Source organism: Lipophrys pholis (genome assembly GCF_963383615.2).
Source record: "Lipophrys pholis genome assembly, chromosome: 7".
In the NCBI taxonomy this organism is placed as follows: domain Eukaryota; kingdom Metazoa; phylum Chordata; class Actinopteri; order Blenniiformes; family Blenniidae; genus Lipophrys; species Lipophrys pholis.
Window position 1 is genome coordinate 12,317,651 of NC_137638.1, and position 16,684 is coordinate 12,334,334.

Below are 16,684 nucleotides of genomic sequence, written 5' to 3' on the forward strand. Positions count from 1 at the left end.
CCTCAAGTAATAACTGTCTAAACATTGATTTTGAAAGCTGAGGTCTATTAATGGTATTTCTGACTTGTTGATGGCATCTGTTGCAGAGAGAGGTCAATTGAATCGCCCAGAGAGGATTTAAAGCTGATGTGAAGAGTTGCAGCAGGAAAGCTGTGGCACGCAGAAAGGCAAAGCTTGAGGCAAAAGTCAAGTGAAACAATGGAGAAACAAAGCAACAAAGACGTTAAAGAAGAAAGGAAACCACCAAGGTTAAGCAGTAAAAGTCTAATTAAAGTGATGTCAAACTAAAAAACAGGAAGTCCATCGAGAAAATGTTTCTGCTGTTCCTGATGATCTCACTCAGAATCAGAATGGAAAACGTGCTATCATACACACTTGGACAGCCTCCACCCCCTCCACACACCTGACGAAATGCACAGTCAGTTCATATACAGTATGTCGGACTGTCGCGTTCCCAGAGCTGCTGAAATCTGAACTATCCCACACCTTCAGACTGTGGTTTCCTCAACTTTGTAACCGAAGTAAGTAAGCTGAGTTCTTTACAGATGGTAACTTGTACAAATGTGAGTGACTTTTGTTGATTGGATGGTTTGATACTGATTTCAGTATTTTTTTTCTTTCAACCTGGAACTACAGTTCATCCATCCAGCTCTGTGAAGAAAACAAATTACAGTGTTTAAGTATGATGTAACTATGTAAGGTGACAAACAGTCTCACTGGTCCGAAAAGCTAAAGTGGTGACCCCAAACAAGAAGGAGGAAAACTTTTAAATATAAGAATTCTAAAATTATGTAATTGTCAAAAATACTCAATAAACAATGTGAATATCAGTGTGAATATACTTGCCCACAGATCTTACAGGAGGGTGGTAAGAATGAATAGAATACTGCGAAACTGTTCCTGTTTAGCTTCAGCAGCAGATTATTCAGATGAAACAAGCGACGGTAAAAATGAAATGAAAACTTGTTTCATATAACGCTCAGTAATCTGAATTCAACTTTACATTGGCCTCGAGTTTAGTTACAGGCAGCCTCCATTTAGTCTGAAGGTAGTTCACACAGTCAGTGGTTAGAATATAAATGAGGGGATTAAAGAAGGAGCAGTCCTACTCGACCCATTTAGCTGGAGGCTTGCACCTTTGTCTTTAATTTATGTATCATCAGCAGTATAACGTCCCGCGTGCGTTTTTCCACGGTGTTCTAATGTTCAACTATGGTGGTCTGGCTATTTAAAGATTAGCAGAGAACACCTCTAACATGGCTTTGAGTTTGTCTCTCTGTTAATGATTACACTGTAGGACAACCAGCAGGACACCTGCACAAAAAAACTGCTGGCTCTGGAGTGAGACGCCCACATTTTTTTTCCAAAGAGTCTGCACTTTTTAAAGGGGACATATCATGCTAAATCCACTTTTTTAGCCCTTAAATGCATTTTGGTGTATATTTAGAGTGTTTAGAAGTACAGAAAAGTTCAAAGTAGTCTCTTCAGGTGCTCCGTTGATATCTTTATATTCTGTTTTGGTCATATTTTGCGATCGGTTTCGATTTTTCTATTCTCTATTACGTTTTTTGAACAATGACGTCACAGTATTCTCAGCGGAACTGCCAAATTAGGACATCGACGTTTCGAGCAATCCGCCATTTTTGTTTCTCGCTGCGATTTTGTAGTCCAACCGAAGTTACGAGAGGATAAGTCGAAATGTTCGGTTGTTGGATGTAGTAACCCACAAGCTTCGTTACACCGTCTCCCAGCATCAGAACCTTTTCGAAGTGCCTGGTTGAGTTTTATTTTTCACAGAAATGTACCCACATCTGTGGGTAAGGTCATTTTTGTGTGCGCGAATCACTTTAAGGACGACTGCTTCAGCAACCTCCGCCAGTATAAAGAAGGATTTGCCGAAAGACTTCGTCTGATTGAGCGGTCAGTTCCTTCTATCTATGCAGACGACGAACAGAGCACTTCGGTAAGCTGTATATAACGCTAAAAAGTGTGATGATAAGACGTCCCTGTCATTGTTTTGTTAGCATTAGCAGTTGCACCGTCTTCATATGTTAGCGCTGTGTGCTCGTTTTAGATTATAATGTAACTTCTGTGTTAAATAGTCGTTGTAATACAGGCAGTATTGTAGTAGTGGGCATGGATGGAGAAGTTAGTGTAAATATAGTAACACACCATTGCGTTACATCCATATGAAGACGTTGTTCTGAAGGTGCATCATCGTCATTTTCATCTCGCTCCGCCGGGTCCGACTCTGGCTCCAACATGTATGGCTGGATGGACAAATCTTCCGTTGTTGACATTTTGTAAATAATGTGTGAATATAAAGTTTCTGCGCCGCTAGATAATTGTATCTGTTCTATCAAACTACAAAGATGGCCGAACAGGGTGACGTTGAACCGAGTGTGACCTCTGCAACCTGGAGAGGAGGAGGGGTATGAAGTGTCTCATTTGCATTTGAAGAGACCGCCCCAAAACGAGTTGCTCTCAGAAGCGCATCAGAAAAGGGGTTGAAAAGGGGCCTGTGGAGCTATAATAATGAGGAATTCAGACCCAAGCATTGCAGTTTCGCGTTGTATAGACCACAACTGTATGATTTATATGTAAAAAGGAAGGATTTAAAAGCATGATATGTCTCCTTTAAGTTCATTAACACTTTTAGCACAGCTTACCATATTGTTGATGTTTGACTGTTGCTATGCTATGAGGCACACCCTGTGTAGAAATAAACTTTGTCTCTCAGAGGACAATGATTGTGCCACGTGAGGAGTGAAGAGCATTAAAGTGAATAAGGATGAGCCTGCTGTTGAAGGAGATAGACTTTGCAAACGTCCAGTCTCACTTGTCCTTGGTGAGTTTGATGTGTGAGGAATGATTAATGCGAGTAACTGAAGAAGAATGTTTTCATTAAATCCCACCAGGCCACTGAAGGCCATATTTACAGAAATCCTTATAATGTGTAGAGTCTAATTACATTCAGTGAGTTGAGAACATTATCAAGAGATGGACTGGTTGGATGCAAACTGTGGATAAAAGCAGACTAGTTGTGTTTTCGAGGAGCTGGAAGCGCCATGTCACGGTTTAATTGGATCACTTCCAAAATGGGAACGTGAACAAGAACAAACAACAATGAAGATAAGCCAACACATAGACAGAATACCCCATCCGATCCATCCATCCATGGTCTTTAATGCTTTATCTCAGGAGGAGGGTCTGTAAGTCCATCACAGGACAAACAGGGAGAGTTGGAGAAGCATACACTCGCCCACATTCACACCTACAAGAAGAACATGCAAACCACACACAGGGATACCCGTGTTTTCAGCAATATAGAATTAGTTTCTCCTGGCTCGACTGAATTCCACACTTTCCCAGCTGTAAGTTACCAGTTTAATGGAGTTGGCATGTATTTTTCCCGTTGTGGACATTCCCAGTCCTTCAATTACTCTTGAACGCACCGCCGCTGTTTGTGTTTCCATGTTGCCAAATGTGTGCCAGTTCAAACTGTTTACATCTGATTCCCAGCGCTGTGGGTTTGTTATGTTGAGCGGGATTGCGTTCGGATGTTATCTATAAATCTACCGGACTCCAGAATAAACACATCCTCTAACTGTCTAAACTTTACATTTAAAAACAAGCTGCAGGCAGCGTGTCCTCAAGGACAACAACCCCTCCACCTGGGCTAATGCTTGGAGATGCTGGGATTAAAAAAAAAAAAAACACTTTAAAAGTCCCAGCAATGACCCCCCAGGATATATTTAGAGGCAAACCAGACCAAAAAAGTGAACAAGCTTTTGATTTGTAAGGATAAGAAAATGTTAAGCGAATCTTAACTTAACTCATAATGTCAGTCTTTAGTTAGTTGTGAACTGAGTCTTTCCTCAGCATCAACATACCAACAACTAACGATTGTTTTTAGGAAGAAGCCTTCTGCTCTCCGTCTAGTAATCATAAATAACCAGGCCATAGAGGTGATACAAAAGCCGCCAACAAACTGTCTTTTCTTCACCAAGTCGATGTATTATGAAGAAAATTTAACCTTTTTAGAAAACTGACAAATTTTAATAGATTTTAATCAAACTTTTATGAACATATATTTCATTCTTGTTTTATCAAATCTTGCCTTACTTTTGCTTTGTCTGTTGGTATGGGTTGGTCATTCACACCCAAAATCAAAAACAGACTAGAGAGTGTAATAAGAACCACACTCAAAATCCTCAATGTTTTGTACAGGACAAGAATCATGAAGTTCTCCTTGCTGCTGTCCAGTTCAGTTTACCTTCATGCAGACCCAATACACACAAGAGCTCAGTTGCTCCAGCTGCCATTGCTCTGCTCAATAATTGTAAATAGGTGTGTCAGTGCATGTATTGTACGGATGCCGTTTTCTTACATGTCTGTCTTACTAATGGCTGCACCACAAATTGCCCCTTGGGAATAATAACGTTTACCCGGACCTTAAAACTCAAGTCTCGTTATCCAAATCACCAGGACAATGAGAACTGTGACTCAAAACCAGCCTCATTAGAAATGAGTTCCTATAATCTAATTCTACCTGAACAACAACTCCACCAAAGTCAGTAAAAAGAAAGCGTCTGCAGGTTGGAAAGGGTTAATGCTCGATATAGCGATGCAGACTGAAATGATGGCCGAGTTACAGTGTTGAGTCAAGGTTCATGAAAACGCCCTCTGCAGTCTGACGCTCGTGTTGGATTAACACACAAATCTCCAGTCTGCAGACTGGTGCCGCTGCTCCCGCTGGTCAAGTCGTCTTTTTAGCTTTTAGTTTAGTCGATGCATTCATCTCCATTCCATTCGCCACTACAATATTTATAACAAACATCTTAAAAGTTTTTTTTTTTTTTTTACTTCAGGGAGCCCTAACCTCAACTTTCAAATGACTAGTTTGGAAAATATGTTCATTCCCTTCATGCCGAGAGTTATATTAATTATAATGACTGTAACTGTTCACCTGGAGCCAGCAGCTCACAGCACAGAGAATAGATGTCTGCCGAGCAATACTTTGCCTGCAAGATTTTTCTTTTTCTTTTTTTTTCTTGTTTCATCAACAAGATGTGACATGTTTTACATCAGTGAGCTTTACATGTGCTGGTGGGTGGATTTTGTTACCTTTGGACAGAGATCGGAGTTCTCTCTTCCCATTTCACGTCTTGGTGCTAAAGCTATACGAACCAGATACACTTCCCAGGGCTTATCTACTTTCTTTAGTTAAGAAAGCAAATGAGCATAAGTTTCAACTTCAAACCAGTGCTGACGTATATTTACATTTATGTCTGGTTCGAAAGTGACTTCAGAGTTATGCAATGGTTTCATCGAGAGAAGAGTAAGCTGTGTTTGTAGAGTCCGTTTTATCTATTATGAAACATGTGGGTGTGAATGCATCAGCGCATACACATCCTGCACAGTTAAACCCTGGAATGAAAAACAGCTTTCTTCGAAGCCCCCTAGGAGCTGCTGGATGTGTCTGTACCTGTCCACAGCGATCACGTTATGCTACAGGTACGAGTAGTTCTCTTTTTTTCTAAACACAAAGGCCCATGGAGTACCATAATCTCAAGTACATTTCAAATACTGAACCAAAACACAGACACGTCGTTGCGAAGGAAATCATCCTCCGATAATGTGGCCAACAGAGAAAGACACACCTGTAATTGCATTTCTAGTTTTTCCGCCGATACGCCACAATCGACTCATTCAGCCAGAAACAAAAGTCTCGAGCAGCTATCACAGGAGGAACGTCATGTTCGGTTTCCCACCAATTGGCAATACTTTGAGGAATCTATGGAGCCAACAAATCTTTTCCACAACACAATGTAGTAATTGTTTGGCACAGGAATTAAAGGACTGGAAGAAATCTCGCGTTTGGGAAGTATTTTTGTGTTTGCTTTCTTTAGACCGCTGAGTTTACCCCAAAAAACAAACATAGAAACAGAGAGACCCACTCACCCGTACCATTGTCTGTCAACAATAAGTACACTGGAGTGGGTTTTTTTTATAAGAAAATCAATTCTTTCAGCAGTGATGGTGGTCATTACTCTTGAGCTGAAGGCGCAGTCACGCTGCAGGTTATCTGACTTCAACAAACAAATCCAGGAAAAGCGCATTCATAAGAAGCCTAATCTTTCAAATCTCCTTACAGAACATTCTGCAAGGCCTGAAACCAGACATACGCACACAAACAACAGGCAGAAACCATCATTTACACAGTATGTACGCACGCGTGTTACATAATGGCTCTGTTCTCCAAAACAGTGACATGTTACCACCAATTTAATCATGTCACATGTGAATGCCAGTCTTAAAAAATAATTATGTTCTCAAGGCCGTACAGCGACCCTGATCGCAAGTTCCCTTCTTTTCTGAGTTGGAATAAATTCCAGAAAGTGTCAGCAAGGAAAACAAGAAGCATGTTTTTTCTAAGTGCACAGGGTCAGTGCAGCAGGATGACGTCAGGCAGAGGGACTCGAGGTCTCGGCAGCTCATAGTTCAACGTGTTGTGTCACAATTAAGGAGAGGAAACCGCCTGGAATAGTGGACAGACTCAAGTATTTGACTCATGGACCATTAACCGCGCCGATTCGAGAAAATCCCACTGCGTCAACAACGAGGTTGAACTACTTCAAATGCAAATGGCTGCAAGCACGTGGCTAAACTACCCACAGACAAGCTCCAGCCTCGACTGTGGGTGCTGACTAACAACACACACATGAGCGTAGAGAACGTGGCAGAGCCGCTCCTTATTTTAGAAAGACCAGGCCTGATCACTGAACAATACATCTTTAGAGATTTGACATCTGCTCGGGACAGTTAGATCAGCTGATGTCCTTCATGTTTACAGTCACCCTGCTGCTGACACAGATATGACTTCCTTATTCAAAATGTCGGATTGCTCTCACCTCTACACTCTCGCCATGACACCACCACCGTCCCACCTTTGACAATAAAGGATAAATTTATGCGTTCATGTTGTCAATGTGGCAGCAGAACTCGAGAGTCGCCAGAGTTTTTCCAATCATATATACATATATAACCTCAGTTTCCTGTTCTTAGCTGACAGAAGTGGCACCCGGTGTGGCCCACAGTTTACTGTGGCTTTGGTTGGAAGAACGGGCATCTCTCAGTTGGAACACTGCAGGTTCAATTCCCAATCTCCGCATGTCGAAGCACCCTTGCGCAACTCTAGCAATGGGTGAGTTCCTTGCAACTGCTTTCCTGTGTGTGAATGGGCGAATGGAATTACCAGTGTAAAGCACTTTGGCAAAAGCAGTGTAAAAGCTCCATATACATACTTAATACTGTTGCTTTTCATCATCTCTAACCAGTCTGGCCACTCCATTCTGGCCTTTTGTATCGACACACCATTGAGAACTGTACTGGATATTTTCTCTTTTTCTGATCATTATATACTTAGATCAGTTCCTGCCATGTCATGGTTGATGAGCTTGTTGCAGCAGTGTATATGTGTACCCTGCCTTCACCCAGTCAGCTGGGATCAGCTCCTTCCTTCTGTAACTGCATGTTCTTGTTTCTGTCTTTCTATTCAATTCAGTGCGATTGAAGTTGATTGGATTGTTCAATCAGAAATGACTTTTCTTCGCATTTCAAGTGGTCATTTTCCCTGATTTCTGCAAAAAATGTTGAATAGATGTTTTAATAGCTATTGCACCCCAACAAATTATATTTTGTTGTATTGATTCAACAACAAAACACGTAAGTGAATGAAATCAAATTTTTCTTTGTAATTTACCAAAATGTGATCCAGTTGATCAAACGCAACGACAATACAAGTCAGAATTATTATTATTATTATTATTATTATTATTATTATTATTATTATTATTATTATTATTATTATTATTATTATTATTGTCATTATCATTATTATTATTAATAATAATCATATTATTATTATTAATAATAATCATATTATTAATATTGTTGTTATTATTATTATGTTGTTGTTGTTGTTGTTGCAACGACTTACAAAGTTTTACTTTTACTTATTTATCTTTGAATTCTATAGTTATGTCACTATTCATACTATTCATGCTTCATAATAATTCATCCATCCATCTTCTATGCCGCTTCATCCTGTGCAGGGTCGCAGGGAGCTGGAGCTGGAGCTGGTCGGAGCTATGAGTGACAGCAGGATACACTCTGGATAAGTCGCCAGTCCATCGCAGGGCAAAGGGTCACTAATTAACCTCACGTGCATGTTTTTGGGAGGAAATCGGAGTACCCACAGGAAACACATGCACACAGAGGAAGAAAAAAATCCTCACAGAACAGCCTGGCTGGTATTTGAACCTGGACCTTCCCGCTATGAGGTGAGAGCATTAACCACTGCACCGTTTTCAGCCTTCATGAAGATTTAAAACTTTTATTATATGCATGTTTCTTGGTAGAATAAGTCCTTTAATGAACAAACCCACCACAAACCTCCAAATATTTCACTCAAAACAAATCGATTTATGGCTTCTATCAAAACAAGTGAAGTAATTATACCTCAAAATGTTGGAAAGCCTCAACATTACAGGCTATGAATTGTAATTATATCTTGGTTTTTTTTCAAAATCTAGTCTTCATTTATGTAAAACATAAATAAAATCAAACCATGACTATAACTTTAAATGAAGGGAAAAAATATAACTTACTTGTTTAAAATATGTTGATACAGAAATCTTGCTGTTGCCAAAATATCAAAAAAATTGTCTGAAAATTGAGTATTCTGTTTCATAAACACACTATTAATTGTAATAATCCAAAGTGCAATAAAAATGGTCCAAAATACTTTTTGAGGTAAACGTCTTCCGGTGGTGTATCTGTTGGGATGACATCTGCAGTCACACAGGAGGTTCAACTGTGAGGTCGTGAGGTGATTACAATGCAGATATTGTGTTTGTTTCTGTTGAAAAATGGAAATACATCAAGGTGTCTCACATGTCTATTTATTTCAATAAACTTTTACAAACTCACGGAAGCTCTGCTGCATCTCTCCCTCACTAGCACTGATCCAGAGGTTGTTACAAAAAGGCAGCTGCCACGACACCACACATAATTTCATACCAGTAAAATCATTGTGTCACATAAAGGATTCATTTTATACTTTTAAGTAACAATAATATCCTTTCACGTAAACATTTACTACAAAGTCCTTGCTCTTATGGCATGAGACAAATCACATGCATCATGAAGGTTAAGGGGCGCTCATCCTCCCACATTTTGAGGAACCCCGGTGTAGGGATTTCCTGTGAGCTCATGTCATCCTTCGTGTTGTGAAATAGGTCCAAGGCCTCTCCTGAAGCACGTTGAACAGCTGATAAAGTGGAGTGAAGGGGAGGGGCTAAACCCGTGGAAAGCTTGGAGGCAGAGCCTCAATTCAATGAAGTCACTGCTGTCTTGTGCCCACTTTTATCTGTCTCCACTCATGAGTGAAATCTGCTTCTGTCTTGCACAGCCAGCTAAGGATCTAATGACAAAACCCCACTAAGCTGTGAGCAGCAGGCGGAGGATGCTCTGAAAGTTTTTCAGAAGTTAGTTGTCAGATTTTGGTGAAAACACTTTTTTTTCTCCTCACATTTTCAGGATGTTTCCCAGACTCCTTTTGAGTGCAAATAAGTTTTCTGCTGTGGACTGGAAGTACAGGCGTTAAGAAGAGTCCTTTCACTCGTCTTCCACAACATTTGGACTCAACAATGAATAACCAGACGGAGACAGGGAGAACGATGGTCCCCACCATCCCGTCTCTGATGTTCATTTTCGGCGTGATTGGAAATGTCATCGCCATCGTGGTTCTGTGCAAATCTCGAAAGGAACAGAAAGAAACCACCTTTTACACGCTGGTGTGTGGGCTGGCTGTCACGGACCTGCTGGGCACGCTGCTGGCCAGTCCTGTTACCATCGCCATTTACGTGAAAGGCTCGTGGCCCGGAGAGGACCCGCTGTGCCAGTACTTTGGATTCACCATGCTCTTCTTCTCCCTGGCAGGACTGAGCATCATCTGTGCCATGTCCGTGGAGAGGTACATCGCCATAAACCATGCCTACTTCTACAATGATTTTGTGGACCAGAAACTTGCTGGACTGACTCTTGTGGCGATCTACTTCTCCAATGCGTTTTTCTGCGCGCTGCCAATTATGGGCTTTGGCCAAGTTAAGAAACAATACCCGCAGACCTGGTGCTTTCTCGAGTGGAGGAGCAATAAGACCAGCGATGCCGCCTACACCTACATGTATGCGGGCTTCAGCTCTCTTCTCATTCTCGCTACTGTCATCTGCAACGTGCTGGTGTGCGTCGCTCTGATTCGGATGCACCGGAGATTCGTGCGCAGGATGTCGCTGGGAACCGACCTGGGGCGCAACGTGGACCCACAGAGGAGAGGACGCAGCTTCGGGCGTTTGGCTGGTGCAGAGATTCAGATGGTCATTCTGCTCATTGGCACATCAGCAGTGGTCCTCATCTGTTCCATACCACTGGTTGTAAGTTCTTCTTTTTTTTCTTCTTTTTTTTTTTTGCGTTGCTCTCCGTTACGCGTGTTTTACGCACGGTTCTTTTACGCACAAAACAAGTCAGGGAAAACGCTTTGCAAGGGAAGTTAAACCATGTCATTTTTATTATGAAAAACTTTATCTCCCTCTTTAAAAGCTACAGCTTATATATTTCATGGCTCCTATTGCTGTGAAATGTGCTCATGGAGCCATGTGTTTATGCACTTTGATCCTGATCTACAGAGTGAAAAACAAACATATTAAAACAATCCTTTTTCTACCAATCTTTTTATTTTTTTTATTTAACTTTATTACATGCCTCTCCATCAAACGCATGCACATCCAAACATGTATCTCTGAACACAGTATTCTCATCTCCTTTGCAGGCTCAAGTATTTCTGAACCAACTTTATAAGACTCCAGTGGAGCTGAAGCTGGAGATAAACCCTGATCTACGTGCCATACGCTTTGCCTCCTTCAACCCTATTCTGGATCCCTGGATCTACATCCTACTCCGCAAGGCTGTTCTACTTAAGCTGATTGAGAAAATCAAGTGTCTATTTTGTAAAATAGGAGCAAGACGACAACAGAGACAAGGGAACTTTCACTGTATAGATGCTCATCAGCTCTCCTCAGTCATCTCTAATCGAGATTCCCACTCAGTGGTGTCAAATGACCTGCAAGATGTCACCAGCAGCTCCCAGACCTTTCTCTATCTGCCAGAGGGGACTGAGGTCTACACTGGGAGCTGTTACAAAGTGGACAGACCTTGTGTTTCTCAACCATCATCAGTCGAAGACTCGCAAGCGTGTTATTTATGTGTAAAGTGTAACACTGGCGATCAGAGCAGAAAAGGGACAAATGTTACCCGTACTGTCTCCCGCCCAAAAGATGCACCGCTTCAGGTGACTTTAAAGACTGACACAATGAGGGAGAAAAGTATCTGACTTGACTGAAGCAGAGGAAAAATCTCAACCAGAATTGAACTTTTAAACCTACTGAAGACCAGGGAAGGCACATAAAACTAACGAATAACTCGTCTTGTGAAGGTGTGCACGCGCGGGGAGAAAGCTCTACAAGCTTCACCGTCCCATATTGTTTCATCACACAGCTACCTCAGGCACGACTATCTCAGACTCTATGAGCAGGTTTTTGTCAATTTGTCATTGATGGATGTTACAACCAGGAAATTGATGGAAAAGCTAATCTGTCCTAACATCATTTGCCTTCTTCAGTGATTGTGGAGACCTTTACTGTAAAGTAGATGTAGCCAGTAATTTAGAATGATTGAGTCACACACTTGTGGTCAACACAGTGAATGAATGCGGCACTGAAAGTGATTCTTATGCGTAATCGATGACATGTGTGCTATTGTGGGGGTTGATTTTTTCTTAAAACTATTGTACAGCACTTTTAGAATGACATAGCGTGTCAGTTCCATGACTAATGGGGTGAACACTTATTTTTTGTTCCTCTGTGCGGGAATACACTCAAACATGTTGTCTCACATCGTAAAATCCTTTGGTTTTCCATTATCCAGTGAGGGTACCATTGTTGCACCATGTTTTGTGAACGAGGAGAATAAGTCATCAGCTTGAAAAACAAACAACAAAAACATGAGGTGTAAATAATTTAGCACTAAAGTTATTCTTCTCCGGGAGAAGGCACTCGATAATAAAACCTAATTATATAAAGGTTACCATGCCAAAACAAGTATTACAATGCAGTTACAATACACTTATGCTTATGTGAGTTGCTTACATCCAGAACTATAATCTAAAAAGCCTGATGTTTGAGGAAGGAACTTATTTGCAAAACCTGTAGTAGCAAAGGTCGCAACTGACTTACATTTAACTTAGAAATCACCCACAATTAATATGTAGCGTCTATGTGGACAAATGTGGGAAAATACAACTTCTGAACTCTTTTTCTCACAAAATAAGCTTTTTGTCTTCGTTTGAGCAGCTTTGAGGCACGGGCTCCAGCAGCTGTTTTTTTCCTTCTTAATCTTCTCAGATTAATTTTCCTCCCAGTCATGCCTGTTTGTGTGCATGAATACTAAAAAGTGATGCCACTCAAGACTGTACTGTGAGATGTTTGTTTGAATAACTAATGGCCTGTTAAGCAAGGTCTTTTAATTTATTGTTTAATTTCTGAATGCACTTTATTTTGTATTGTGTTTATATTGTGATGTAGATTGGAACCTGTGGTCATGTATTTGAGCATTGAGGTATTGTTTGCTGTTGCATCATTTTCACATGTGTAAAGATGGCTCGATGTTAGACTGAGTGGTAAATACCGAGAACCTCTGTGATCAGGAATGCAGATGTGTACATTTCATGATGCAGCTGTACATTTGCCATTTGTTCCACATGACTTTTGACATGTTGTCACACGTTGTCACCATAAACCAAATGTTCAAAATACACTTTCTCACACTCAGTTTTTCCTGCTCAGATTAGACGAGATCATCTGATGACCCTCATTAGCTCTGACAAATAACTCCAACAGGAAAATGATCCCAGTGTCTCAGACTTTTCCATTCACAGATAAACACAAAGGCTTCACTCTGGGGTTAGCTTGGATAACGCTAAGTTGTTGTTTTTCTTCATCCGGGGTTTAACGAAAAGAGACATCACTAATGTAGCCGAGACGAAGAGGAAACACTGCAAAACCAAGCGAGCCTGTGCGCTGATGGAAAAGGTCTCAGGAAGTAGACGTGGCTGAAAGCTTCTTCCCTGAAACAATAAACATAATGGAAGACTCCAATTCACTTCAATTAAGCTTAAACAAGCAATGCTGTGGCTTAAGCAAACACACGGCTTGAAAGACAGTGTCAGAATACTGTTGAGACTCTGGGAACATCGCATATTGTTCAATTGAACCGTGAAAAACGGATTCAAACAGTAGCAAGACACCGTGATACACAGATCTACTCATGAGTGTCATCTGCAATTTGACCCTCTTTGCTTAGTGTCTGTAGGGCTTAATTAAATGAACGGGTGGACAACTGGCAAGGCTGATGTCTAGTGTCTGCATGAACCAAAGGACATTCAGCGGTAACTCTCATGTCAAGCTGGTTTAAAAGGCTCCATTTCAGAAATAAATGAGGATGTTTTGAATAATAGGATCTCAGGGGGCATTCAGCCTAACATGTCTGTTTGTTGTTGTTTTTTTTTAACAGAGGCTGCTTTCCGTCAGTGGGACCCTTCACTGACGCTCTGCACTCATTGATAAACAGCAGAAAGCACCTGCTGCACTGTCACGCCTGCTGTCACCCTCGGTTGAAAAGGACACAAAACAATCCCAGTCTGACGCAGGTTATTGATAAATGTCAAACAACCTGCACTTCGTCTTTTTACTGGAGGAGAAAACAGGAGTAAAGTGTAATCTAGGTGAGGGAAATATGGCTTGATGTGCCTGGAGCCGCTTCTTTTTCTTTTTTTATTTCAAGAAAATTTCAAGACATCATTAAGCAATAAGGGCTGAGTGCTAATGTGCTATCGGAACACTTAAAGGGCAGTTCATCCAAATTACAAAAAAAAAAATCTATTTTTAAAAGTGCTGACGAGTGGGCTGTTGATGCAGTCTGACTATGATGCTGCTAATAGAGCCTAAAATACTGGGAAGTGAGTGGAATTCGCCATAGCAACACAAACAGTGATTCTGGGAAAAATGTGATCTATGAATAAGTGTACTTTTTTTATGAATTCCAATGAATGCAAGTCAATTCAGTCTCACGTGGGAAATTAATGCATTTCTATCCCGTGTCCAGTTCATGGTCTTTGAACAGAGGCTCTGATCCCAGCCGACTAAAGGTGAAGACAGATTTTACTCTGGACAGGTCACCAGTCTATAACATGGAAAATATAGAGAGACTGACAGGGACACACACTCACATTCACACCTAAAGGCAATTTGAGTCACCAATTCAAGTCAATTGCATTTATTTTATTTTTTTTTGTGGTCTCTTGGAAGAAACTTCTATACCTTGAAAAAACCCCACACCCTCTCACTACTTTATATCAAAAGTACAGTTCACCAAAGATCTTCTACATGAGGGCAAGTTTAGCTGTAGTGAGAACCAAATGACTAATGGTTGAAACCTATTTTTTCTATAATTCATGCATATTTTTGGGCTGAACTTTGGAGGTATTGGATGGATTCCACCAGAACAGTTACTTTGATCAGCAGGAATCTCTTAAATCTGGAGCCCAGCACAGTCCCAGCTGTGTCAGAAAGCTCCTGTTGTTTGGATAACAGATTGAAGATTAAATCCAGTGTACGTGACAGCCTCAGGATGAAGGACCTTTTAAATCCCAAGGTGCTGTACAGCAATAACGGAAATTTCTCAACATCGGGCTTAAAATCTAAGATGAAATCAGTACTATGCCACACAAAAGATAATGTTGCTGCTGTTTCATTGGCAGGTTTGTGTCAGTTTTAGTAAGCAGTCCTGGTGAAAGAAATTCTCATCATCTGCAACAAAGAAGTATGTTGAACTACCTCACATAACAGTGTCGCTCCAACAAAATGATCAAATAAACCTGGTTTTACAAAAGCAAAGGTAAAATGATTGAAGCTGGTGCTCATAACCTCTCAACGCTCCATCATGAAGGAGTGTCTACTTTCAATGTCTGGTTGCTCTGAAGTATTAGAAGAAAAACATACTCCTCCCACTTCCCAGCTATTGTGCTGTGGTGTGCAGGATTCTTATTTTCATAGTTTAACTTTTACAAGACATGAAAAATCTGTTTCATGTTTCCTTCCATTTTATGGGAGGAAGTATTACTCAAGCAGTGAGTGCTGAGTCAAAAGCAATAATGCCACTACCATGCACTGGGTGGCAGTGCTGTCCTCAATCTGCCTCTAAAAGTGCCATTAATTAGTAGTTCTTCAGTTATTTGAGTCTAACGTTCAGAGAAAAAAAAGTGCTGACACCTGCACTCTATTTTGTATTTTTCCCTTGTTGGAGTTTGAACAGACTCCACAGTAGCGTGACTTGTAACTCCATCTTATGGTTTAAAAGCTCCTTGAATATTCCAAGTTTAGAATGATGTATTCAAGCTCAATATATTCCAGTAACTTCCTGAAGTCTTTGCCTTCATCTGAGCTGGTTTTATGTTCACAGACGTCTCAGGGTAAACAATATCAGACTGGCCTGAGAGAGGTTAGTGTCACGAGCAGTAGCAGTAGTTTAATACTCAAAAGCTTGAGTTGAATCTTTTTGTTGGTCACGTGACTGTCTGGCTTTGTTTGATTGATCACAGAGAGTCAGGTGGCGAAGCCTCGGGAGGAAATATCTCTGCCAAACTGTAAATGGAACAGATTAAATGTAACGGATACCGTTGATCACTGCAGGTTGAGGACAAGGTTTTTCCCAATTTAACTCCACATTATAATGCTGCCCACAAATGTGTCCTGCTTCTTTTCTTTTTTTTCAGCGAACCAATAATCCAACTGGTGTATTCCTCACAACCATGCATATTTCAAGATCCATAGCATGAAGGGACGTAACAATGTGCCTGTCTTAGGGCAACATCTCCATGTGGTGGACAGCCTTAGAAGGACATATTTTGCAAGCCTCAACAAACTTGATCCAACTGAAGGAAAAACTTTTTCCAGCGATCAAATTGCAAACAACATGAATTTCAAAGAAGACTAGAATGCATGCAGCATGAGTGGTGCCAAGTGAACTACCTCAAGGTTGTTAAGTTCAAGTATCATGTTAAAAGAAAATTACAATAATTGCATCCAGCTCTGTTTTCTCCCTGTATTACAGGACTGATGCCCAGTTGATATGAAACTAATCTTCTTCTTTGCAATACTGTGAGGTCATTATTGCCCTGTGAACTTTCTTATTCCATTGCCTTTGACCTGCAGATGACTCAGTCCTTGAAATGCCAAATCCAACAAAGACCGAGAAGGCAAGTGATTTGAACACACATATTCACATTTTACGAGTCATCTATCAGTATATCATGAACATGTGTGTTTGGATTGTGATCTTTGAATTGTCCAGTGAAGTAGTAGAACGGGAGAATATGCACACGTCACAAAACAGGCCCAGTCAAAAAGGAATATATTTGCTGAAAGACATCCGTGTTAACCACTTCATCACCATGATCAAATGATTCATCAAATATACAAAACAAGGACAAAATGTTGAGCTTCGGGAC

General features: G+C 40.8%; 1 protein-coding gene across 1 annotated transcript; it reads left to right on the forward strand.

The window, feature by feature from the left end:
- The first annotated feature begins 9,444 nt into the window (after nucleotides 1-9,444).
- Nucleotides 9,445-12,925, forward strand: ptger4a (prostaglandin E receptor 4 (subtype EP4) a). The gene is made up of 2 exons (XM_080467908.1): nucleotides 9,445-10,496; nucleotides 10,892-12,925. The coding sequence occupies exons 1-2, from the start codon at nucleotides 9,714-9,716 to the stop codon at nucleotides 11,450-11,452; spliced, it is 1,344 nt and encodes a 447-aa protein (XP_080324034.1). The 5' UTR covers nucleotides 9,445-9,713; the 3' UTR covers nucleotides 11,453-12,925.
- The last annotated feature ends 3,759 nt before the right edge of the window (nucleotides 12,926-16,684 follow it).